This window comes from Podarcis liolepis (assembly GCF_965112155.1).
Source record: "Podarcis liolepis genome assembly, chromosome: 18".
In the NCBI taxonomy this organism is placed as follows: domain Eukaryota; kingdom Metazoa; phylum Chordata; class Lepidosauria; order Squamata; family Lacertidae; genus Podarcis; species Podarcis liolepis.
This window is the reverse complement of record NC_139572.1, coordinates 5,885,120-5,909,342: the sequence shown is the minus strand read 5'-3', so window position 1 is coordinate 5,909,342 and position 24,223 is coordinate 5,885,120. Positions and strand designations below refer to the sequence as shown.

General features: G+C 48.2%; 2 protein-coding genes across 4 annotated transcripts in view; one reads left to right on the top strand and one right to left on the bottom strand.

Annotated features, from left to right (window-relative positions):
• The window catches only part of CHAF1A (chromatin assembly factor 1 subunit A), a 32,197-nt gene extending 23,941 nt beyond the window's left edge, over positions 1-8,256 (bottom strand). Inside the window, exons 1-3 of one of the 2 annotated variants that reach the window (XM_083483700.1) lie at positions 7,891-8,256; positions 4,083-4,133; positions 1,819-2,594 (exon numbers count right to left, since the gene is read on the bottom strand). In XM_083483700.1, the coding sequence (XP_083339826.1) occupies positions 1,819-2,594; positions 4,083-4,131 (825 nt within the window). In that variant the 5' untranslated portion in view covers positions 4,132-4,133; positions 7,891-8,256. Of the gene's footprint in view, positions 1-1,818; positions 2,595-4,082; positions 4,135-7,890 lie in introns of both variants that reach the window. The other variant, XM_083483701.1, reaches the window with a different exon arrangement.
• A 1,322-nt stretch (positions 8,257-9,578) lies between these two features.
• Positions 9,579-24,223, top strand: part of SH3GL1 (SH3 domain containing GRB2 like 1, endophilin A2) — a 57,248-nt gene continuing 42,603 nt past the window's right edge. Inside the window, exon 1 of one of the 2 annotated variants that reach the window (XM_083484068.1) lies at positions 9,579-10,516. In XM_083484068.1, the coding sequence (XP_083340194.1) occupies positions 10,472-10,516 (45 nt within the window). In that variant the 5' untranslated portion in view covers positions 9,579-10,471. The remainder of the gene's footprint in view (positions 10,517-24,223) is intronic. The other variant, XM_083484067.1, reaches the window with a different exon arrangement.

Sequence of the window (24,223 nt, the reverse complement as noted above, 5' to 3'; positions counted from 1 at the left end):
TAGACATGACTTTACAACATCATAGAACTGCAGAGCCAGAAGGGACTACGAGGGAATGCAGGAATCTTTCACCCAACCTGGGGCTTGAACCCAGGACCCTGGAATTAAGAATCTAAAAACCCTGGGACAAACTCTCCATGGCCCTCTGGCAGCGATGGTGGCTCATTTACCAGAAGTAATGTACTTAGTGTTAACTCTGGAAGTGCATATACTTGATTCTGGCCAAACCTAAGCCTCCTAGAACAAAATATACATAGAAGATTCTAACTGCTCAGGATGCACATATCCCCCTCCCCCCGCAAAAAACCCCAACCCACTGACAAAAAAAAGAGAAGTACCGTATTTTTCGCCCTATAGGACACATTTTTCCCCTCCAAAAATGAAGGGGAAATGTGGGTGCGTCCTATGGGGCGAATATAGGCTTTCGCTGAAGCCTGGAGAGCGAGAGGCTCTCGCTCTCCAGGCATCAGGAAGCTCTGCGCAACCCTCCAGAGCCCGGCGCCAAGCCGCACCGGCCTCCGGAGGGTCGCGCAGAACTGCCTGCCCTCCCGGGCACCGCGCAGCTCCGCGCGACCCTCCGGAGCCTGGCGCCAAGCCGGAGGGTTGCGCAGAGCTGCCTGCATTCCGAAGCCTTGGGCGCGCTGAAGTTCCCAGGCTCCGGGCTCTGCACAGCTGTCCGCAAGCCTGGGGAGACTGGCGCGGCTCCCTAGGCTTGCGGATAGCAGGCTGTTCTGGGGGCTGGGGTCGGGGGAAGCTCGGGCTTCCCCTGCGCCAGCCCCGTGCCTGGGGGGGGGGAATAATTTGTTTTTCTTTATTTCCCCCCCCCCAAAAAAAAACTAGGTGCGTCCTATAGGGCGGTGCGTCCTATGAGGCGAAAAATACGGTATGTAACATAGCTTTTAGAAGTCACTGTACAATGTGGAAACCAGTGTTTGAAGCTGAACTCCTGAGGGAGAACCTGATAGGGAAAGATGTATGACAGGCACGTCCAACTCCCAAGAGACTGATCTACTCCCAGTACAAAAGAAACAGGCAGTGATCTATCCTGGAGGGAGGAGAAGCGTGCGGTTTTTGGGGGGAGTATTGCCAAGAGTTGTTGATTTGGGGGGGGGGGATTGACCTGACTCTTTTAGCTTTTTTGGTGGGGGGGGGCGGCGCTCAGCCAAAACTCCAGCACTAAAGCGCATGCAGCACTAAAGAAAAGATTACCGTATTTTTTGCTCTATAAGACTCAATTTTTCCCTCCTAAAAAGTAAGGGGAAATGTGTGTGCATCTTACGGAGCGAACACAGGCCGCGCAGCTATCCCAGAAGCCAGAACAGCAAGAGGGATTGCTGCTTTCGCTTCGCAGCGATCCCTCTTGCTGTTCTGGCTTCTGAGATTCAGAATATTTTTTTTCTTGTTTTCCTCCTCCAAAAACTATGTGCGTCTGGTGGTCTGGTGCGTCTTATAGAGCAGAAAATACGGTACTTTCGCTTTCCACCTTGCCCAGCTTTCAATGCTACTGCCGCGCCGATGGAGGAACCTATCACCAGGGGCCGAATCATTCCTTGCCCATGATCGACCACGGTTCCATGATCTACCAGGAACACCCCGGGGATCTGTCAATTGCAGTCGACCGGTTGGACATGTCTGACGTAGGAGATACGACAGACGAGGACTGTAAAGGCACCAAAGCTGGAGTAAATTAAATGGGCAGAGAGAGGACATTTGAGAGATGAGCGTGTGGATAAGGCAGCAACAGGAAGCTGGGAAAGAGAAGATCTTGCTAAGGAACATTTAAAATCTTTAATGCTTCTATCTCAACACATACTATACCTTTCCAACAGGTGTTGAAGCAGCCATCGGACTAATATTGTCCTTGCCTGCTTGTACACGCAGGGATTCAGGTGAACTGGTAAGGGAGGCGGAACTTAACGAGGAATTTGTATAATCCTTGCTCTCTCCAGGACAAGACTCAATTGTCTCATTTCCAGAAGACAGGCTCCTTTCCAAAGGTGAAGCTTGCGGCGATCTGGCCGTCATGATATCCTCCAGGACAATGATGGGCATTTTCCTTTCAAATATGACATTACTGTGTTTGCTCTCTGTAGTACTATCGGTTTCTGTTTTGGTCAACACCATATCTGATAATTCATCCTCATCTGGTGTAACTGGGCAAGTTGCCATCAGAACATCCACAGGGGTATTACAAACAGGCTTTTGTGAACCAGATTGGGCTTCCGTTTCCTCGTGAGTTTTCTCTACAGGTGCCGCTACTTTGTTCGATTTGCAGTGGTCTGTGTCAGTATCACTCAGTCTGTGGTTGGAATCCTCTGTCAAGTCTATGAAGGGCAACTGACTTGTGCTATTTTTTGTGCTTTTCTGCACAAAGTTATCTAACGGGCCCTTGCCATTAATAAGTTTTGGAACAAATTGTGTCTCGGTTTCCTCATGGCAGCTGTTCTCCACATTGTCCGGTAACGGATGTGACAAATCAGGACAGGGTGTGTTTTGATCAAAGACGTTCTGAGAGTTCCTGCCTCTTTTGACTCCTGGGTTTCCATCAAGTTTCTCCTTTGGTATGGGATTCAAACGCTTGAAAGGCAATCGTGCTGGAACAGAAAAAAAAGAAGCAGCTGAAGAATGGTAGCTTACGATTTTGGGCAAGATAAAAAAAGAGGCAAGTTATCTAACATATGAATGTATTTTTCCCAATAAAAGTATAGATTTTAGAAAGCTGGATCTGTGCACCCAAGATTACTAAATAACACCCATTTGCAGGGGGGGGGGGAATGGTAAGAAGGAAGAGGCCTTGGAGATAACCTAGCCCAGCCCCCTATGCAATTACAGCATCCCTGATAGATGCTGAACCTCTGCTTAAATAGTTGCAGTGAAGAACAGCCCACATCTTCCAAGGCAGACTATTCCTGTATCAAACATCTCTTACCATTAGGAAGTTTATGTTTTTAAATCAAAACTGTCTGCAGACCTCTTTGGTAACAAGCAACAAATGTTTAATACAACAAATAACAATTTCTTCCTGATGTTTAGCCAAATTTTACGTTGTTGCAATTTTCATTCATTAACTCTAGCCCTACCCTGTAGACCAAGGGTCAGCAAACCTTTCCTGCAGGGGGCCAGTCCACTGTCCCTCAGACCTTGTGGGGGGCCAGACTTTTTTTTGGGGGGGGGAGAACAAATTCCCATGCCCCACAAATAACCCAGAGATGCATTTTAAATAAAAGCACACATTCTACTCATGTAAAAACACACTGATTCCCAGACCATCTGCAGGCCGGATTTGGAAGGTAATTGGGCCGGATCTGGCCCCTGGGCTTTAGTTTGCCTACCTATGCTGTAGACTGTAGAGCCACAGGGAACAAGCCTGCTCCGTACATGCAATAGCGTGTCAAAGATACTACACCATGTGTCCCTTCAGATGCTGTTGGGCTCTCAGCTTCTATCAGCCCAACAACCAGCATGGCCAATGGTGAGGGATGAAGGAGGGACACAAGTTCCTCATCCCAGGTGCAGGCGATAGGCTAGGACTGGGAAGAACCAGGTTCAAAGATCACAAATAGATCACTGGGCGACTTTCAGCCTAACCCAACCCATAAAGTTGCTGTGTGAATAAGAGCAAATACAGCCATATACCCCACCCTGAGCTCATGGATGGGATAAAACATGCAGCCAAAAACTGAATAAAAATGCAACTCTCATCATTTAAACAGGAAAAAAAGGTGGCGACATGTCAAGGTGGGCCTGAGATGACAGAAAAATATTTTTTCTTGCAAAAATCGTAACCATTCACAAATACAAGTAGAATCATACTCCAAATATATGTACGACAGGGCACTGAATAACTTCTGCTTTGCAAATATTGTAGCAAAACACCATTGCTTTTCCTCAAATTAAATCAATATTGTATTCCTGGAAATGTAGCATTCTGAGTTCAAAGGTTTATGTATAGTATCACACTTAATTATAAAGAACTCTAACAAGCCTGAAGGAAAAGTGTTTAGCAAGCCTGTGCCATGCAGAAAGAATAGCCTGGGCTGAAAATGAGTCAGGGTTTTTTGTTTTTGCATGAAACGGGTTACCTTGTATCAGTTTCCGGGCTGGAACCGCTGATTTATCTTGACACTCCATAGCTGTCAATGGAAGACAATCAATTTAATTATAAACTGCATTTGATGAATGCATTTACGGAAAAGGTTTACGAAAACAGTCTATAAACACAATAGTCTTAAAATATTGAAAAATGTAGTTTCGCAACGAATAATTCAACATTACATTGGAAACATCAAACATGCACATGAACTGAAAGCTTCCCAAATTATTAGGCATCTAGGGTTGCATCCAATTACATGCAATTCAGAGCAGACCCACTGATATTAATAGGACTACGTTCGTCACTTCTATTTAACTTCCCACAGAACTGGAGAGGCTTGGCGGGTCTAATTAGGCTGATGGGCCAGAAGCTCTCCATTGCCACTGTACTCCACTGATTCCACAGGGGTGACCAGTACCCTTTTCCCACACCCAACTCTCATTGCAAGTTACCAGTTGTTCCCTGTGTTCACTCCCTGCCTTCTTCCTTGGATCCTACGCAGACCCAATCACTCCTCAAACCACAAGTCCTACTCCATCACTATTCCACCCTCTCCCCTCTCCACTAACACCCAGGTGTGGGGAACCTTTGCGGACACGGCCGAGCCAACATTAACCTTTTCAATATTTTTGACAGCGTCAGTTCTCCAAGCGTGCCCCTTTACCTTTAAGCCTGCATATCACTGACTTCCTTGCAAGTCCAAACATAGTGTCTTTCCAATCCATCACCCTCATTCCTACAGCAGTCAACTAGATGCCAATATGCCCTTCTTGATATTTTGGCCGGATGTTTACTTGCACCCCATTGCCAAGTTAACAAAAAACGCAGCCCACATGCCAGTTTTAAGACTGCGTTGCGTAATGGCCTGTGGTGCTAGAACAATATACCAACACATGGGCGCTTTACATTAACATATATGGTGCATATTCGTGCGTGATCACCACCAAACATTAACCCTGCTTCCTCAGCAACAACATTGGTTGCCAAACGAAGGAACGCTCAAATGAAAGAGGTCCACCTTATGCCTTGTGACAGCCCCACCCCACTATAGCTGTCATGATTCAAGATGAGTATAGCAGGGGGCTTTCATCAAGGGACTCCCCTCCCTTCATATTTCAAGCTCTGGGAGTCACCCTCCATGGCCCGTCCAACACTTGCTGGACCCAGGCTCTCCTTCCTTAACCCCCCCCCAACCTGCCTCAATTTCCTCCCTGCCTCGGTTTCTCTCAGGCGGCAATATGTTCTCCATTTCCCTCCCTTGGGATCCCACTCCAAAAGCTCCATTTCCAGAGCCATAGAACTGTATAGTTGGAAGGGACCCCGGGGGTCATCCAGTCCAGCCCCCTTGCAGTGCAAAAATCTCAGCTAAAGCATCCCTGACAGAGGGCTCCATCCAACCTCTGCTTGAAAACCTGCAACATAAACATATCCCTGCCTCCCTTCTCCACCCCCCAAAAAAGTGTTTCCACTAACAGAGACTCTGACACCCACACCAACTCATGTCTGCCCCCCACAACAGCTCCCTTGGCCCTGCCTCAGTTTCCCTCCCCAGCAGCCTGTAAGATATCCCCCCTCCCTCTCTACTGCAGCGCCTCAGTTCCCCCTCTGAAAGCCTGCAGAGCCTGCAGCCAGTGGTTAGAGAACATGGGTGTGCAATCATTGTAGAATTGTATAGAGTTGGAAGGGAACCCTAGGGGTCATCCAGTCCAACCCCCTTGCAGCCCACCCATAAGGGATTTCCCTGTCCCTCCCTCCTTGCTGCAGCGCCTCAAGTTTCCCCTCTGAATCCCTGCAGAGCCAGTGGCTAGAGAACATGGGTGTGCAGTTATCGTAGAATCGTATAGAGTTGGAAGGGACCCTCAGGGGTCATCCAGTCCAACCCCCTGCACGCAGGAGTTTCAGCCAAAGCATCCCTGGCAGATGACCCCATCTAGCCTCTGCTTGGAAACTTCTGACATAAACATATCTCTGCTTTGCTTCTCTCCCCCCCCCCCAAAAAAAAAGTTTTTCCCAATTATCGTAGAATTATACAGTGGTACCTCAGGTTAAGTACTTAATTCGTTCCGGAGGTCCGTTCTTAACTTGAAACTATTCTTAAGCTGAAGCACCACTTTAGCTAATGGGGCCTCCTGCTGCCGCCATGCGATTTCTGTTCTCATCCTGAAGCAAAGCTCTTAACCCGAGGTAATATTTCTGGGTTAGCGGAGTCTGTAACCTGAAGCATCTGTAACCTGAGGTACCACTGTATAGAGTTGGAAGGGACCCCCAGGAGTCTCAGGCAGCCAAAGCATCCCTCCCACCAGATGTCAAAGAGAACAACAACTACCAGACTTTTAGAAGACATCTGAAGGCAGCCCTGTTTCGGGAAGCTTTTAATGTTTGATGTATTATAGCATTTTAATATTCTTTTGGAAGCCGCCCAGAGTGGCCGGGGAAGCCCAGCCAGATGGGCGGGGTATAAATAATAAATTATTATTAGTAGTAGTATTATGACAGATGACTCCATCCAACCTCTGCTTGGAAACCTCCGAAATAAACATCTCTACTTCGCTTCTTCCCCCATCAAAAAAGAAGTTTTTTTCCAGTTATCGTAGAACTGTGTATAGAGTTGGAAGGGAACCCCAGGGGCCATCCAGCCCAACCCTCTGCAATGCAGGAGTCTCAGCCAAAGCATCCCTGACAGATGACCCCATCCAACCTCTGCTTGGAAACCTCAGACATAAACATATCTCTACAGTGGTACCTCGGGTTAAGTACTTAATTCGTTTCGGAGGTCTGTTCTTAACCTGAAACTGTTCTTAACCTGAAGCACCACTTTAGCTAATGGGGCCTCCCGCTGCCGCTGCACCGCCAGAGCACGATTTCTGTTCTCATCCTGAAGCAAAGTTCTTAACCTGAAGCACTATTTCTGGGTTAGCGGAGTCTGTAACCTGAAGCGTCTGTAACCCGAGATACCACTGTACTTCGCTTCTCCCTCCCATCAAAATAAAAGCTTTTTTCCAATTATCCGTAGAATTGTAGAGTTGGAAGGGAACCCCAGGGGTCATCCAGCCCAACCCCCTGAAATGCAGGAGTCTTAGCCAAAGCACCCCTGACAGATGACCCCATCCAACCTCTGCTTGGAAACCTCAGACATAAACATATCTCTACAGTTGTACCTCAGGTTAAGTACTTAATTCGTTTCGGAGGTCCGTCCTGAACCTGAAACTGTTCTTAACCTGAAGCAGCACTTTAGCTGCCACTACACGATTTCTGTTCTCATCCTGAAGCAAAGTTCTTAACCCGAGGTACTATTTCTGGGTTAGCGGAGTCTGTAACCTGAAGCGTATGTAACCTGAGGTACCACTGTACTTCGCTTCTCCCCCCCCCATCAAAAGAAAAGCTTTTTCCCAATTATCGTAGAGTTGGAAGGGAACCCCAGGGGTCATCCAGCCCAACCCCCAGCAGCCCATAAGACATTCCCTCCCTCCCGCTCTGCAGAGCCATCCTACCCCCCCTTTCCCCCCCCTCAGCATGACAATTATTCCCCCCCCTCCAATATATCCACCTCAGCAGCCACGACATGCCTCCGTTCCCCCTCAGGAACCACCTTAATACTCGCAGCGTGACACACACAACCCCCCACCCCTTTTCCCGCTTCAGTTCCCCCTCAGGACAATATCTCCCCCCCCCCATATAAACCCACGACCCTCCTTCCCCGACCTGCCTCAGTTTCCCCTCCCCTCGAGCCCTTCCCCCCCCCCCTCCCGAAGGGTCGCGGGGCGATACTTCATATCTTATTTCTCCCCCTCTCTCACCTGCTACAAAGTTTTCCCTCAGGAACTGAGGGAAGAAGAAGAAGAGGGAAAGGCCTCTCGCGCGCGCGGGAGAGAGAGAGAGGCCGAGCCGGGCTCCCCCTCACGAGAACCGGAGGAGGGGGCGCGCGCGCGTCCCCGAGGCACGCTCCCGCGCCTGCCCCCCCCCCTCTTAAATACCTCACAGGGGTAGGGGAAAAAAACCCACCGCACAAAGCCGTCCGTTCCCCGCGACGGCGGCTTTTTGTCCCCTCCGGCACCCCGTCCGGCTCCCGCTTCCCTCGCGCCCGCTCGTATTTGGCGGGATCTCGGGAGGACTTCGCGCTCCGGCGCCCTGATTGGGCGGGACGCCGCGCCCCCACGTGACTCGGGTTTCCTTTCTCTTTTCTCCCCCCCCCCACCCTTCATTAGGCTCGCGGGGGAATGTAAGCGAACTCTCGCGACAAGAGGGAACGGGGAAAGGGTCCCGGACGCGCATGCGCGGGTCGCTCCGCTTAGCCACGAACCTGGCCACGCCTCCACGCCCGCCCGGACCAACGTCTTCTCGCATGGACCGCCCCCCCCACCCGAGTAGAGGCAGCGTGGGAAAAACATGGCTAGTTCTCGCGATAACTGACGGGGAACGTGACGCATGCGCCTCTGGTTCATTCGCCCGCCCATAAAGATAAAATCAGAGGCGCTAGATTAGAGGGTCAGCTGTCGGGTCTAGTGCAAAAGCTGTAGTAATAGTAGTAACAGTTGTTATTATTATTATTATTATTTTATTTATACCCCCAATAATTATCTTCATTAATTTTTTATTTTTATTTTTATTTTTATTAATAATAATGCAGATTATTAATAATAAATAGTTATTAATATTATAAATAATTATAAATAATAATAATTTTTATTAATAAAAATAATTGTTGTTGTTTTCATCTATACCCCCCGTTTTCCCTGGCATGGGCTCAATGCGGCTTAAAGAGAAAATAAGAACAACTAAAACAATAATTCAAAAACAAGGGAGGCTCACATTTCTCAGAATGCCTGGATTTTGATAATTATTTTAAAACATGTAATGCCTTTTTATTCTGTTTTTCTATGGTTTTTAAAATAACAACTGTTACTACTGCTACTGCTAATAATAATAATATGATTGTGAACTGATTTTAGAATGTCTTTCAATTAATTGACTGTGATTTTATGTAAATTGTGCTAGTTTTACTGTTGTTAGCAGCTCTGAGCCCGGCTTTGGCTGGGGAGGGTGGGATATAAATAAAAAATTATTATTAATAATAATAAATAACTCATGATAACAATTAATAATAATAATAATAATAATAATAATAATAATAATAATAAATTATGAGAAATTAATAATAGATTAATATAATAAATAATATTATTATTATTATGGCGCCGTCCACCGGGAAATAAATATAACTCGTATCTAACTGGTGCACGTTCTCCCAAGGGATGATGGGAGTTGTAGTTCAGAACGACCAGGCGCGGGAGGAGGAGGCGGCTACTCCTGTACTACATCTCGATCCGAAGCTTCCTGCAAAGGAAGACAGGGGGCGCTCTGGCTCCCCTCTTTGAAGCGCGGGATGGGCGTGGCCGCGGCGGTGACGCGCTTTCGTCCCCGGCGCTCTATCCCGCCCGCGTCTATGGTTGGAAGCGTGGAGACCGGATCTCACTCTCTCCCCCTCATTCCCACACTTTCCTTTCCGGCGGAGGAGCGCGTATCCCTCCGCCTGCCTGCGCGCCTGCGCGTTAGGGGGGGTGGCGGAAGTGAATCGCCGAGGGGAGCCAGAGAGCGAGCTCAGCCCGAGCCTGGATGTTTCCCCCCGCACCCCGTGTCCTCCCCGTTCCTCTTCCCCGGCTGTTCCTCCGACCTGCCTCCTCTCCGCCTTTCGGGGGTGGGCGCGGGGATTACTTTGTGTGTCCGTCCGCCGTCTGAACCTGTCAGTCCTTGTCCTCCTTTCTGTCTCATTCCTCTCACCTCCCTCTCTTGAAGCCTTCTTTTTTAAAACAACAAGAACCAAAAAGAGAAAAAAAAAACATTCCCCTTCAGCCAAGCCTGGCCTCTCCTCCCTTTCCCTCCCTCTTCCTCAGGGACTACTTTTCCTCCCTTCCTTTGCCTCACTGAGGACTAGCCTCTTGAACCTCCCAAACTGCCCAGGAGCAGCTGTGTCAACTGTCTCTGCCTGTCTCCCTTCCTTTCTGTCTCCTTACACTCATTTGTATCTCACAAGCGTCTCTTGCTTTTCAATTTTCATTTTTATTAGGGGGATCTCCTTTCATCTGACACTTTTGTCTTTTTCTGTCTCATTTTGGGGGTCTCTCTCTTTCTTCTGTGTGTCCCCCTTTTTTCTGCCTCTTGGGACTGGGCTTAGTCTTCTCTTCGCCTCCGCCTGCTAACTTAACCAGTGGCCTCTTTATTTCAGGGGCTGGGGTCTGGCCCCCCACGCTTCCACCAACCTCTGTGCCTCAAATCATATAACCCCCCGGGGGCACCTGCCTGCTCCCCTTTTCCCTCTGCCTCTTGTTTGTTTCCCCCCTCCGCTGTGAGCTAGTTTTTCAGTAACTACAAGGAGGCACCATGTCTGTGGCCGGGTTAAAGAAGCAATTCTACAAAGCCAGCCAGGTGAGAAAAGCAATCATGTCTGTCTTATCTGTTTGGAAGAAAGAGTGGGGAGAGGGATTGCACAGATGAGCTACAGATGAGATTGCCTCTGGTCTAATTTTTTTAAAAATATAATTTCTAAAAATTAATTTTCAATTACAACCCAATAACAGCCTCATCCTAACAATACCAAATTATAAAACAATTACTAATACCAACCATTCAAATACCGAATTATATAATTTAGGTGCCCCCCCCCCGCACGTGGTTTGATGGTTTTCTTTATTTCTGCGTTCCAAAATCTTATTAATGTCAATTGCATTCCGGTCAAAATAACAACCCCTTCTACAACAACTGCGGTGTTAATAACTTCGTGTTGGCACGTTAAATGATTTATAGAGCTACAAGTGAGACACTCAAACGACATCCTTGTTCTTCCTGTGTGTGGCAATCTTCAGGCTAATTCTTGATCCATCTTCCCTTTTAATGTCAGCCTCCCTCCCTCTCCCCCCCATTATGATGGTTCTTATTATTATCGCTGGTTGAAAACGGTTGGGCACCGAGTTTTGAGACCGCTTGGAACAGTGGAACTCTTGATTCACAGGTCTTCTCTGGAGCAGGGCAGGTGGATTGAGGAAGGTGTGTTGGCCCTGGTTGTTGTGAGCAAGCATTGCATCACTATAGCAGCTACACTGGTACGGTGCCCTCTCAGTGGTCGGAAATGGAGTGGGGCAGCAACTTCCTAATTCCAGGACATCCACTGTTGGGTCAGCACCGCTGAACCAGCATTGGCCGGAAAGCGCATTTGAACAAAATGCCGAAAACCCTGAGCCCAAGGGCAACATTTCTGGTTGGCTCGTTGCTTCGTGGCAGAAAAGGGTTTTGTTATTCATGGCTTCGTGAGGTGGAATACCAGTTGCTTGGAATCAAAAGTGGGCAGAGCGCTGTTGTGCCCAGGTCTCACTTGTGGGGCTCCCCTATGCCATATCTAGGTGTGTCCTTATTATGTTCTTGTGCGGCACCGGTTTGGGGTTACCGTATTTTTTGCTCTATAAGACTCACTTTTCCCCTCCTAAAAAGTAAGGGGAAATGTGTGTGCGTCTTATGGAGCGAATGCAGGCTGCGCAGCTATCCCAGAAGCCAGAACAGCAAGAGGGATTGCTGCTTTCACTGCACAGTGATCCCTCTTGCTGTTCTGGCTTCTGAGATTCAGAATATGTTTTTTCTTGTTTTCCTTCTCCAAAAACTAGGTGCATCTTGTGGTCTGGTGCGTCTTATAGAGCGAAAAATACAGTTGGGTAGATTGCGCAGAATCTCTCTTTGTAACGGCTTTGCTTGGCTGGCGTGGCGAGGAACCATCACCTGTGGCAACTAGAAACAGGTTGCGCTTCGCAGATATTTCTCCTTGCAAGGGCGTGGGGGCAGCTGCTGGCAGCCTGGTAGATTCCAGGTGAAGGAAAACACACACACACACACACACACACACACACACACCTTGCTGCCACCACCCCTCTTCTGGCCACAGGAATAGAGCAGCCCGGAGCTGGATTCCCCCCCACCACCTGCCCCTGCAGCCAGGTGCCCCTGGCTTAATAGACTGCAATATAGAGTAAGCGTAACTTTCATATGCCGTGGGAAACCCAAAAAATGGTGCAATTTGCTTTGTTCGGTTTATTGTGGTTATCTGGAGCAGAACACACAATATCGCCGCGGAATGCCTGTATTTGCCTGAAGTACCTGAAGCACCGCCCCTCCCTATATAAACCAACCCGGACTCTGCATTCGGCCCTTCTTTCTGTGCTTCCTCCACATGTGGTCTGGAGGGTGGCGACACGAGAACAGGGCCTCTTCTGCGGTGGCTCCCCATTTGTGGAATGCTTCACCTTCATTGTATATTTTAGGCACCAGGTGAAAACGGTCCTCTTCAACCAGGCATTTGGATGATTAATATTCTACAGCAGGGTTTCCCTGCAACTTGGGTCCCCAGCTGTTTTGGGAACTACAACTCCCATCATCCCTAGCTAGCAGGACCAGTGGTCAGGGGTAGTGTGAATTGTAGTCCAAAAACAGCTGGAGACCCAAGCTTGGGAAACTTTGCTCTACTTTTAAATGTGTCTGTGGGAAGCGGGGGCGTTATTGCTTTGTTGCGCTTATTTTCATGCTCTCATCCTGTACAGTGGCACCCTTGGTTGTCAAACCTAATCCATTCTGGAGTCTGTTCGACTCCAGGAACAGTTCGGAAACCAAAGCGCGGCTTCCAATTGGCTGCAGGAGCTTCCAGCACTCCGTCGGAAGCTGCGGACGCCTCGCTGGACGTTTGCCTTCTGAAAAATGTTCGCAAACCGGAACACTCCTTTCCGGCTTTGCGGTGTTTGGGAGCCGATTTGTTCGGGAGCCAAGCCGTTTGACAACCAAGGTACCACTGTAGTTTGCTCTATGAACCGCCCTGAGATCTTATGATGAAATCTGGTATATAAATCTAAGAAATAATGATAATATATACACAAATGAGCATGTGCAAGTGGCTTGTGGCTTTTGTTGAGTTCTGTGCTGGTCTGAATTATGAGCTTTTTAATAATAATAATAATAATAATAATAATAATACAGTGTTGTGGGAGTTCTTTTTAATGTGCAAAGTTCTAGAGTGTGTATATATATATATTATATATATATATATATATATACACAGTGGTGCCTCGCAAGACGAAAAGAATCCGTTCTGTGATTCTCTTCGTCTAGCGGTTTTTTCGTCTTGCGAAGCAAGCCCATTGATGGATTAGCGGATTAGCGCTATTAGCGGCTTTTAGCGGCTTATCTGCTGATCGGATCAGCTGACAAGCGGCTTAGCGGCTTAGAAAAAGAGGGGGGGAGGAAAAAAACCCCGCAGGAACTCGCAAGACATTGTCGTCTTGCGAAGCAAGCCCATAGGAAATTCGTTTTGCGAAGCACCTCCAAAACGGAAAACTCTTTCGTCTAGCGAGTTTTCCGTCTTGCGAGGCATTCGTCTTGCGGGGCACCACTGTATGTGTGTGTGTGTGTGTGTATATATATATATATATATATATTCCTGTATCTGTGGTGAATTTGGGATGGGACTGTAAATCAGAGACAGAACATCTCTAGGGACATCTGGGAAAGACTCCTGGTCTGAATTCCTGGAGAGACACCAGGCATCGTTGAGGTATAAGAACAGACACAGTCGTGTGCTCCTAAAATGATCAGAATAGCACAAAGAGGGACAATCAAATGGGCCAAGCCAGGATTTTTTTGGTGGCGGGGGGGAGGCCTTTTGTTAGGGGGGGGGCAGAACTTCAGTTTGCTATGCATTTTTATTGATTTGGGGGGGGGGGGGTTGTCAACAGTACATGACAAAAATAATCCTCCTGTTGAGCAACACAAAACCAAGCAAACCGTGGAAGTCTGTAAAAATATGTAAATATACACACAAGGGAGTTGGAGTCCAGCAACATTCGGGGGCTGAAGGTTTTGCTGGATAGCCAACTCCTTAATCAGCCCCAGTCAGCAAGTCCAGCAACTTCTTGACACGTTCTGCAAGACAGCTTGGGTTTCTAATTACTTTGAATAAGATGCATAATTAGTATACCGGTGGGAGAGGTTCCTATACTTGCAAGGGACGCGGGTGGCGCTGTGGTCTAACCCACTGAGCCTCTTGGGCTTGCCGATCAGAAGGTCGGGGGTTCGAATCCCCGCGACGGGGTGAGCTCCCGTTGCTCTGTCCCAGCTCCTGCCAACCTAGCAGTTCGAAAGCACACCAGTGCAAGTAGATAAATAGGTACCACTCCGGCGGGAAGGTAAATGGCGTTTCTGCTCGTTCTGGCTTCCGTCACGCTGTCCCGTTGCTCCAGAAGCGGTTTAGTCCTGCTGGCCACATGACACGGAAAGCTGTCTGTGGACAAACGCCGGCTCCCTCAGCCTGAAAGCGAGATAATCACCGCAACCCCATAGTCGCCTGGACTTAACCATCCAGGGGTCCTTTACTATACTTACAGAAACTCAGTAAGGTATGCAGAGGTGTGTTTTTTAAAAAAATGCAAATTAGAAGAAAAGATCCACACCGGACATCCTTGTCCAATGAAAAGCGAGCGTTCTCTGCCCTCCCAGTTCCTTCTGGCTCCAGAAGTGTCGTTGTGGGGATGGGGGCGGCGGAAATGGTGGTGGAGATTGGATTGCTTGAGCCCTAGCAGCTTATAGTATTGCTGTGAAGGAGGGTGGGGATGTACTGCAACAATTTGTTGCAGTTGCTCCTTGTAATGTATGTGTATTCCAAGCCCTCGCTCGTGGGTTCTGGGTAGCTATTGTTATAAGTAACTGAATGGGCCTGTGTGCGACATCTGTGTGCATTTGTGTGGGGCGGAGGGGGTGGGCATAATGCCCATTTGTCTTGTGCTGGCACCATGCCTACACTTATTAATATAAACTATATAGAAATGTGCAAGGTTGTCATAGTTCAAAATCCGTATTTTTTTTAAGGTGTGGCAGGATCGGGCTGCCCGCTTTCGCTCCAGCCTCAAAGTACAGTCCCTTCTGGCCATAGAAGAATTGTAAACTTGGATGTAAACTGGGTAGGGTGGGGACGATGATGATACGATAGCACATTTCGAGCGAACCGCTCTGGTTGCGCAGAGAGGAATCAAAAGCCCTTTTCAGAGCACACATCTGTCAAACCCAACTGAGCTGAGAAATGCAGCGTTCTTGCAACATGCCAATTTGCAAGTTTGCAGCCCTCCTCCCAAGCCACCGCAGGATGGGGAATGTATTATTCTGTCCAGGGCCTAGAAAATATCCCCAACCCTTGCGAGTTATCGTCTTGACGTCTCCACCATCTGGAGGTGAATGCTTGGGGGAATCACTGGATCCTGACGGTTTTCATAAGCTAGCAACACGTCCTGTAGAATTCTATCCGTTCTGTTTTTATCTGCACCATCAGAACGAATTTCAGGAACCAAAATGCTTTTTCTGTGCGGCCTGAGCGGAGGACAACATTACAGTGGTACCTCAGGTTAAGTACTTAATTCGTTCCGGAGGTCCGTTCTTAACCTGAAACTGTTCTTAACCTGAAACACCACTTTAGCTAATGGGGCCTCCTGCTGCCGCCGCACCGCCGGAGCACGATTTCTGTTCTCATCCTGAAGCAAAGTTCTTAACCCAAGGTACTATTTCTGGTATTTGACCTAACTGTGGGAGGCAGTGGAAGACAGGAGTGCCTGGCGTGTTCTGGTCCAGGGGGTCACAAAGAGTCGGACACGACTAAACGACTCAACAACAACAACCATTTCTGGGTTAGCAGAGTCTGTAACCTGAAGCTGTCTGTCACCTGAAGTGTATGTAACCCGAGGTACCACTGCATAGCTAACTCTTGTCACTTGTCTTCACTTACTCCCCCCTCCCACCCTGCTCACAGTTGTGAAGAATATTCCTACGTTATGAATGGTCCGAGTCACCATTAAGAAAAAATAGGTCGGAATAACCCAATATATGTGTGTGGACTGTCGCTAGATCTTCCTTAAGTTCTCAGAGTTCTTAACCTTGCTCATGTTTCGCCAGCTAGCCAGATGTTTAATTGATAATCAATCACAGTCAGTCCGTTGCTTGAAAAATAAAGACTTCAGAACCGCCTTGCGCCAAAATGGCAACTATGCAATTCGTTTTGGCGACTGTAACCTTGGTTTAAGGAGCCATTTGGCACCTAGCTTACCGTATTTTTTGCTCTATAAGACTCACTTTTTCCCTCCTAAAAAGTAAGGGGAAATGTGTGTGCGTCTTATGGAGCGAATGCAGGCTGCGCAGCTATCCCAGAAGCCAGAACAGCAAGAGGGATTGCTGCTTTCACTGCGCAGCGATCCCTCTTGCTGTTCTGGCTTCTGAGATTAAGAATATTTTTTTCCCTTGTTTTCCTCCTCCAAAAACTAAGTGCGACTTATGGTCTGGTGCGTCTTATAGAGCAAAAAATACGGTATATACCTGACTTTCTGACACTGCACAGTAGCAATTACAGTGATACCTCAGGTTAAGTACTTAATTCGTTCTGGAGGTCCGTTCTTAACCTGAAACTGTTCTTAACCTGAAGCACCACTTTAGCTAATGGGGCCTCCCATTGCCTCCGGAGCACGATTTCTGTTCTCATCCTGAAGCAAAGTTCTTAACCCAAGGTACTATTTCTGGTATTTGACCTAACTGTGGGAGGCAGTGGAAGACAGGAGTGCCTGGCGTGCTCTGGTCCAGGGGGTCACAAAGAGTCGGACACGACTAAACGACTAAACAACAACAACTATTTCTGGGTTAGCAGAGTCTGTAACCTGAAGCGTATGTAACCTGAGGTACCACTGTAGAAGCTTTGTCACATTTGTGCAGTGGCCAAAGAAATTGGTAGCCTTGTACCCATCACTTGGTAATTCTGATTTCTAAGAGAACAGAAATAAAAATCTGCAGTATTTGAGAAAAATTCAGCCTGCCATATAGATTCGAAATAGCATTCAGTTGTCTCCGGACGTAGGAAAAACCTGTTCCTTGATTTGGCTATGGAACCTTAAAGAGGTGTTCCAATTCGTAATGACTATATGTATATAAATATACATGCATGCGTGACATATATACCGCACCCTACAGTCGCTGAAAAAAAATTAAAATAGACCCGCAACAAATGAAGTCACCAGCTATTTTGGTCTCGGATCTGATTCATAACAAAGTTGATTCATTCTCTCCCACGCCCCCACCATAAATTGAGCACTGTTTTAATTGCAGAGATGGAGTTGTTTGCGGCTGGCCACCTCCTTTCACCGACTCTCGAGTCAAATCCCCAGGAACCATTCGATAATACTTGGTAGTTTTAAACACTCCTCCCTTAGGGATGGATCAGGCCCTTAATATTTGTATAAAGATAAAGGGACCCCTGACCATTAGGTCCAGTCGTGGCCGACTCTGGGGTTGCGGCGCTCGTCTCGCATTATTGGCCAAGGGAGCAACAGCCCCCATGCCCATTTCTTAGGCACTATACAAATATTATGGGACACGGGTGGCGCTGTGGGTTAAACCACAGAGCCTAGGACTTGCCGATCAGAAGGTCGGCAGTTCGAATCCCCGGGACTGGTTGAGCGCCTGTTGCTCGGTCCCAGCTCCTGCCAACCTAGCAGTTCAAAAGCACGTCAAAGTGCAAGTAGATAAATAGGTACCACTCCGGCGGGAAGGTAAACGGCGTTTCCGTGCGCTGCTCTGGTTCGCCAGAAGCGGCTTAGTCCTGCTGGCCACATGACCGGCTTCCTCGGCCAATAATGCGAAATGAGCGCCGCACCCCAGAGTTGTCCGTGACTGGACCTAATGGTCAGGGGTCCCTTTACCTTTTTAAGGACCACAGTTGGCGTGCGGCTGCTTTGAATCCCAGAACTGCTGTTGAGAGGGACCATAAGGTTCATCAATTCCTGTGGGAATCTTTTGCCCGACGACCCTGAGATTAAAGAGCCTCGTGCTCGATATTGGACTGAACTATTTATACCCATCAATGCATCAAATAGTTGCATCGCATGAGGAAACACAGAGCACGTAGATCTTGGATAACGTCGCGCACGGACAAATTGGAAACGCCGCGAGCGTGCAATAAATGGCCGTTCCAACACAGCCTAGGAGTCTGAAGCGCCTTGCTGCAAAACTCGCTTCAAGATTCGTTTCGGGGTCTTGTTGTGGCCGCCGGCTGAGAATAAATCAGCTCTCTGTGTTGTTAACCGCGATACCGCATAAGGAGCAGCATGATTCTGAGCCGGAGGATTGGTTACTGACGCTGTACTGACTGGAAGCAGCACCCCAGGGTTTCCTGGCTTGCCCTTGAGGTCTTCTGCACGCAGAGCAGATGTCCTGTCACCCAGCTATTTCTCTCGGACCCCTGCCCTGTGCTGTATCTAGTTCACCTTTCCTTTTGCTCCTCCGTATGGGGTGGAGAGAGCGAACAGATGGCTGCTCATTGTTCTCCTGCCATCTTCCTCCTCCGTTGCAATTTGCTGCCGGTTGTGCATATCTTAAAACCATCTGTCCCTTTCTCTCGGCGCCGGGAACTTTTTATCCGTTCCGTTTGTCTCGGTGCATTTATACTGGCAAGCGCTCTGAGAGTATCTGTGTGCTTGCACCAGGGGGGTTTTTGGGGCGGGGGGAGATCCTTCTGGAGGCCCAGTTTGCAAGCCTCGTTGCTTCAATGTGAGACTTTCTCGGGCAGTTTCCTGGTTCTGCGCTGGCTGCGGGAAGAACTTGCAGATATTTGCGGCTTGGGAAACAGAGGAAGTGGTGACATCGTTGCGCTGAGAATCGTGGTTCAGAGAAGACTCAGGCAAGGCAGGGGCGGAGAGGTGCTTCTCATTTTCAGTCAGCATGTTCTCTGATTAAACAGTCGCGTTGCCATAAAAGCACAGTTAAAAACTCAGATATAAAAGCTGCTCTCCAAATGGCACCTTGAACCTAGGGTGCTGTCGCCACAACGAAATGTTGGAGGATGGATGGCGGCTAACAGATTGAGGTTGAATCCTGACAAGACAGAAGTACTGTTCTTGGGGGACAGGGAGCGGGTGGGTGTGGGGGACTCCCTGGTCCTGAATGGGGTAACCGTGCCCCTAAAGGACCAGGTGTGCAGCCTGGGAGTCATTTTGGACTCACAGCTGTCCATGGAGGTGCAGGTTAACTCTGTGTCCAGGGCAGCTGTCTACCAGCTCCACCTGGTACGCAGGCTAAGACCCTACCTGCCCGCAGACTGTCTCGCCAGAGTGGTGCATGCTCTAGTTATCTCCCGCTTGGACTACTGCAACGCTCTCTCCGTGGGGCTACCTTTGAAGGTGACCCGGAAACTGCAATTAATCCAGAATGTGGCAGCTAGACTGGGGACTGGGAGTGGCCGCCGGGACCACATAACACCGGTTCTGAGAGATCTGCATTGGCTCACAGGACGTTTCCGAGCACTATTCAAAGTGTTGGTGCTAACCTTGAAAGCCCTAAACAGCCTGGTCCTCTATACCTGAAGGAGCGTCTCCACCCCCATCGTTATGCCCGGACGCTGAGGTCCAGCGCCGAGGGCCTTCTGGTGGTTCCCTCATTGCGAGAAGTGAGGCTATAGGGAACCAGGAAGAGGGCCTTCTCGGTGGTGGCACCTGCCCTGTGGAACGCCCTCCCATCAGATGTCAAAGAGATAAACAACTATCTGACATTCAGAAGACATCTTAAGTCAGCCCTGTTCAGGGAAGTTTTTAATATGTAACGCTGTATTGTTTTTAACACTTGATTGGGAGCCGCCCAGAGTGGCTGGGGAAACTCAGCCAGATGGGCGGGGTATAAATAATAAATTATTATTATATTATTATTATGTCTTTGCGCCATCTTTCTCTTATTCCCCTTTTCTTTCTTTCTTTTTTGGCAGTGAAATTTGTCGTCGTTGGTTTTCTTACTATTGGTTTCATTTCTTTACTGCTTTACACAGGCACAGGCAAACTCGGCCCTCCAGATGTTTTGGGACTGCAATTCCCATCATCCCTGAGCACTGGTCCTGCTAGCTAGGGATGATGGGAGTTGTAGTCCCAAAACATCCGGGGGGGGCAGAGTTTGCCTATGCCTGGCTTCACATTTTAAAGAAAACATCTCAAAGCGGTTTATGAAACCTACAATAAAACCATCCACAACAAAACAAATGCCAGCTTCAAGGGATATACAGTGGTACCTCGGGTTAAGTACTTAATTCGTTCCGGAGGTCCGTACTTAACCTGAAACTGTTCTTAACCTGAGGTACCACTTTAGCTAATGGGGCCTCCCGCTGCCGCTGCACCGCCAGAGCACGATTTCTGTTCTCTTTTTTTATATATATAAAAGTTTTTATTTTTATTTTTATTATTATTTTATAAAAGTTTTTATTGCACGATTTCTGTTCTCATCCTGAAGCAAAGTTCTTAACCTGAAGCACCATTTCTGGGTTAGCAGAGTCTGTAACCTGAAGTGTATGTAACCCGAGGTACCACTGTATTTCAGATACTTCTCTAAGGGACATTTAGCTCTCCCCCTATTTATTTACCTACTTAATTTATGGAGCTGCCCCATAGCAGGAGGACTCTAGGAAGGCAGTGTGGTGTAGTGGTTAGAGTGTCAGACCAGGACCTGGGAGATCAGGGTTCAAATCCCCATTCCTCCAGAAAACTCACTGGGTGACCTTAGAGCTAGTCGCAGCCTCTTAAGCTACTTCGCAGGGGTGTTGGAATTACCTGTGGGGGTGTGTGAACCATGTGCTCCTTGCAGAAAAAGGTGGGAGATGTTGTTGTTGTTGTTTAGTCATGTCCGACTCTTCCTGACCCCCTGGACCAGAGCACGCCAGGCACTCCTGTCTTCCACTGCCTCCCGCGGTTTGGTCAGACTCATGCTGGTAGCTTCGAGGACACTGTTCCACCATCTCATCCTCTGTCGTCCCCTTCTCCTTGTGCTCTCCATCTTTCCCAACATCAGGGTCTTTTCTGGGAGTCTTCTCTTCTCCTGAGGTGGCCAAAGTCTTGGAGCCTCAGCTTCAGGATCTGTCCTTCCAGTGAGCACTCAGGGCTGATTTCCTTCAGAATGGAGAAGTTTGATCTTCTTGCAGTCCATGGGACTCTCAAGAGTCTCCTCCAGCGCCAGAATTCAAAAGCATAAATTCTAATTCCTCTTCATGGATCACTGCCTTGCCATGGCGAAGGGGCTTGAATAACTCAGAGAAGCTATGAACTATGCCGAGCAGGGCACCCAAGATGGGAGATAAAATGCAATAAATGATCTCTTCTGCTCACCTGCTTAAGGAAGCTGGAGGGGCCAGCCAGATGGAAATGTCAGTCGCCAACATAGCAATCCAGAGATCTCCGCATGTTTGCAATTGGACCTGCGCCAGTCACAAAACGCGCCTGGCTAATTTCTAACACTGGTGGCGGGAAAGGGGTTTATCTGGGAGGCAAGGCTGGCTGTACCATACAGCTGGGAGATGTCGGCCGATGGGGTCAAGGAGGATAACGCGTGGCCTGCAAAGAACCACATTTCTGCTTTGGCAACGATTGCGTCATCTCACCCAACTTGTTAGAGCTCTTTATTGAGTTCAGAACTCCTCTCCCTGCTGCTTAAGTCCTAAACAATTAGATGAGGCCCTCGTTGACTTTTGAAGCAGTTACTCAACAGATACTCTTCCTTCCCTGCTCCACTTCCTGGACTTTGTGTGGAGCGTTGACAAAAAAAAACCTCGGGGAGGGGGGTGGAGAAGTCATTTATATTGAACAAAGCCCTCTCAACTGCTTCCACGCCTGCAGAACCGGCAGGAAATCGGTGTTAGAAATTAGCCAGGCGCGTTTTGCGATTGGTGCGCGTCCAGTTGCAACCACCTGGAGATCTCTGGGTGCTTAGAGAAGGAGCTGAAACGTTTTCCTTGAAGCTTGAATTTGTTTCATTCTAGATTGTTTGAATGGATGTTTGAATGTGTTGTAAAACGCTTTGAGAAGGGACGCGGGTGGCGCTGTGGGTTAAACCACAGAGCCTAGGAATTGCTGATCAGAAGGTCGGCGGTTCGAATTCCCGCGACGGGGTGAGCTCCCGTTGCTCGGTCCCTGCTCCTGCCAACCTAGCAGTTCGAAAGCATGCCAAAAGTGCAAGTAGATAAATAGGTACCACTCCGGCGGGAAGGTAAAAGGCGTTTCCGTGCGCTGCTCTGGTTCGCCAGACCCGGAAGCTGTACGCCGGCTCCCTCAGCCAATAAAGCGAGATGAGCGCCGCAACCCCAGAGTCGGCCACGACTGGACATAACGGTCAAGGGTCCCTTTACCTTTTTTAAAGAGTAGGGGGACAGTTTCTCTCCTGTAGACCTTGACTCAGCTCTTACTTTGGGGAAAGAGTCTGACCTGGTCGCCTACGCCTATCTTTCCATCTATGACTCTGTCCTTTCTCCTTACCAAACATGCACTTGGTGTCAAGGATGGAATTGAGAAAGAGGGTGAGCTTCCTTTCACTCGGCCTGTTTCCTGTTCTAAACATGGCATGGGAAAGGAACTAGGCTAAAGGCGAACACATCCTCCCAGCTAGGTGTTGGGTGCTGCAATTCCCTTGGCAAGGAGAGAGGGAAAAGATATAAGCAAGCAGGCAGGCAGACCTGGTCCTTCCTGGGTGGAGCTGCTCTCTGCAACTTAGGGCTCTCGCCTCCGGTATCGGCTCAACTCGGCATGGAAGCTGCAGGCAGCCACTCAGGAAATACTCGGTGCGCCAGATTCCTGGAAGTCTTAAGAGGCTGATTCACACCGCCACCTGATCCCCACTGGAACCTGTGGTTTTTTTAAATTCGGTGTTTACATTTGCAAGGTGTCGTGAGCTCATGAGGTGTTCTTCTTCGTGGTGCTGCCTCCGAAGGTGGCCTGGAAGCTTCAGCAGTTGCAAAATTCAATGGCCAGGCTGCTCACCAGGGCAAAATGGGGTGAACACGTAGCCCCAAGCTTGGCCCGACTGCACTGGCTGCCAGCTAGCTCCCAGGCCCAATTCAACGAGCTGTTTTTGTTTTTTTTAATAATATTTTATTAGGTTTTATCAATAGAAAAGTTTAGAAAGATACAAAAAACGAAAAAGATACAAAATTACAAAATACAAAAAGACAGACATTAAACACAAAGAAAGAAAAAGAAAAAACACATATAAAAGAAAAACAAAAATTCCCTCTTTCTTAATTTCTCATCTTTAGTTAACTTATTTTCCTGACTTCCTCACGTCTCCCATTTTTGTATCCCTTTTAGAAATTGGTTCAGCAAATTCATGTCCTATTAGTTTATCTATTATTAATCCCATCTTACATTTTACCTTGTTGCTAGAACCCCTTCAATTCATTTCAATGTCATCAGCATTCAAAAATTTTACAATATTTCTGCAAATAAGTTTTAAATTTCCTCCAATCTTCTTCCACCAACTCTTCTCCCTAGTCTCGGATTCTGCCAGTCATTTCCGCCATCTCCATATAGCCTATTAGTTGCATCTGCCATTCTTCCAAGGTGGGTTCAACGAGCTGGTTTTGACCTATAAAGCCTTAAACGGCTCAAGACCTCTCCCTGTATGAACCAACCCAGACCCTGCAATCATCACCCGAGGCCCTTCTTCGGGTGTCCCTTCCGCAAGAGATCGGCAACACAAGAACGGGGCCTTCTCTGCAGCGGCTCCCCATTTGCGGACGCCCTCCCCAGGGAGGCTCGCCTGTCCTCTTCGTTGCATATCTTTAGACACCAGGCAGAAACGTTTCTTTTCTCCCAGTAAGCAATCTACCGTATTTTTCGCTCTATAAGACGCACCAGACCACAAGACGCACCTAGTTTTTGGAGGAGGAAAACAAGAAAAAAAATATTCTGAATCTCAGAAGCCAGAACAGCAAGAGGGATCGCTGCACAGCGAAAGCAGCAATCCCTCTTGCTGATCTGGCTTCTGGGATAGCTGCGCAGCCTGCATTCGCTCCATAAGACGCACACACATTTCCTCTTACTTTTTAGGAGGAAAAAAGTGAGTCTTATAGAGCAAAAAACACGGTATGTCCTTGGTACTGATTTTCTTTTTTAAGCTGCTACCTGTCGTCCAGCCCCCCACCCCAGGGGTGAGCAAACCTTTTCAGCAGGGGGCCAGTCCACTGTCCCTTAAATCTTGAGGGAGGGCCGGACTATATTTGGGGGGGGGGCAATGAATGAATTCCTATGCCCCACAAATAACCCAGAGATG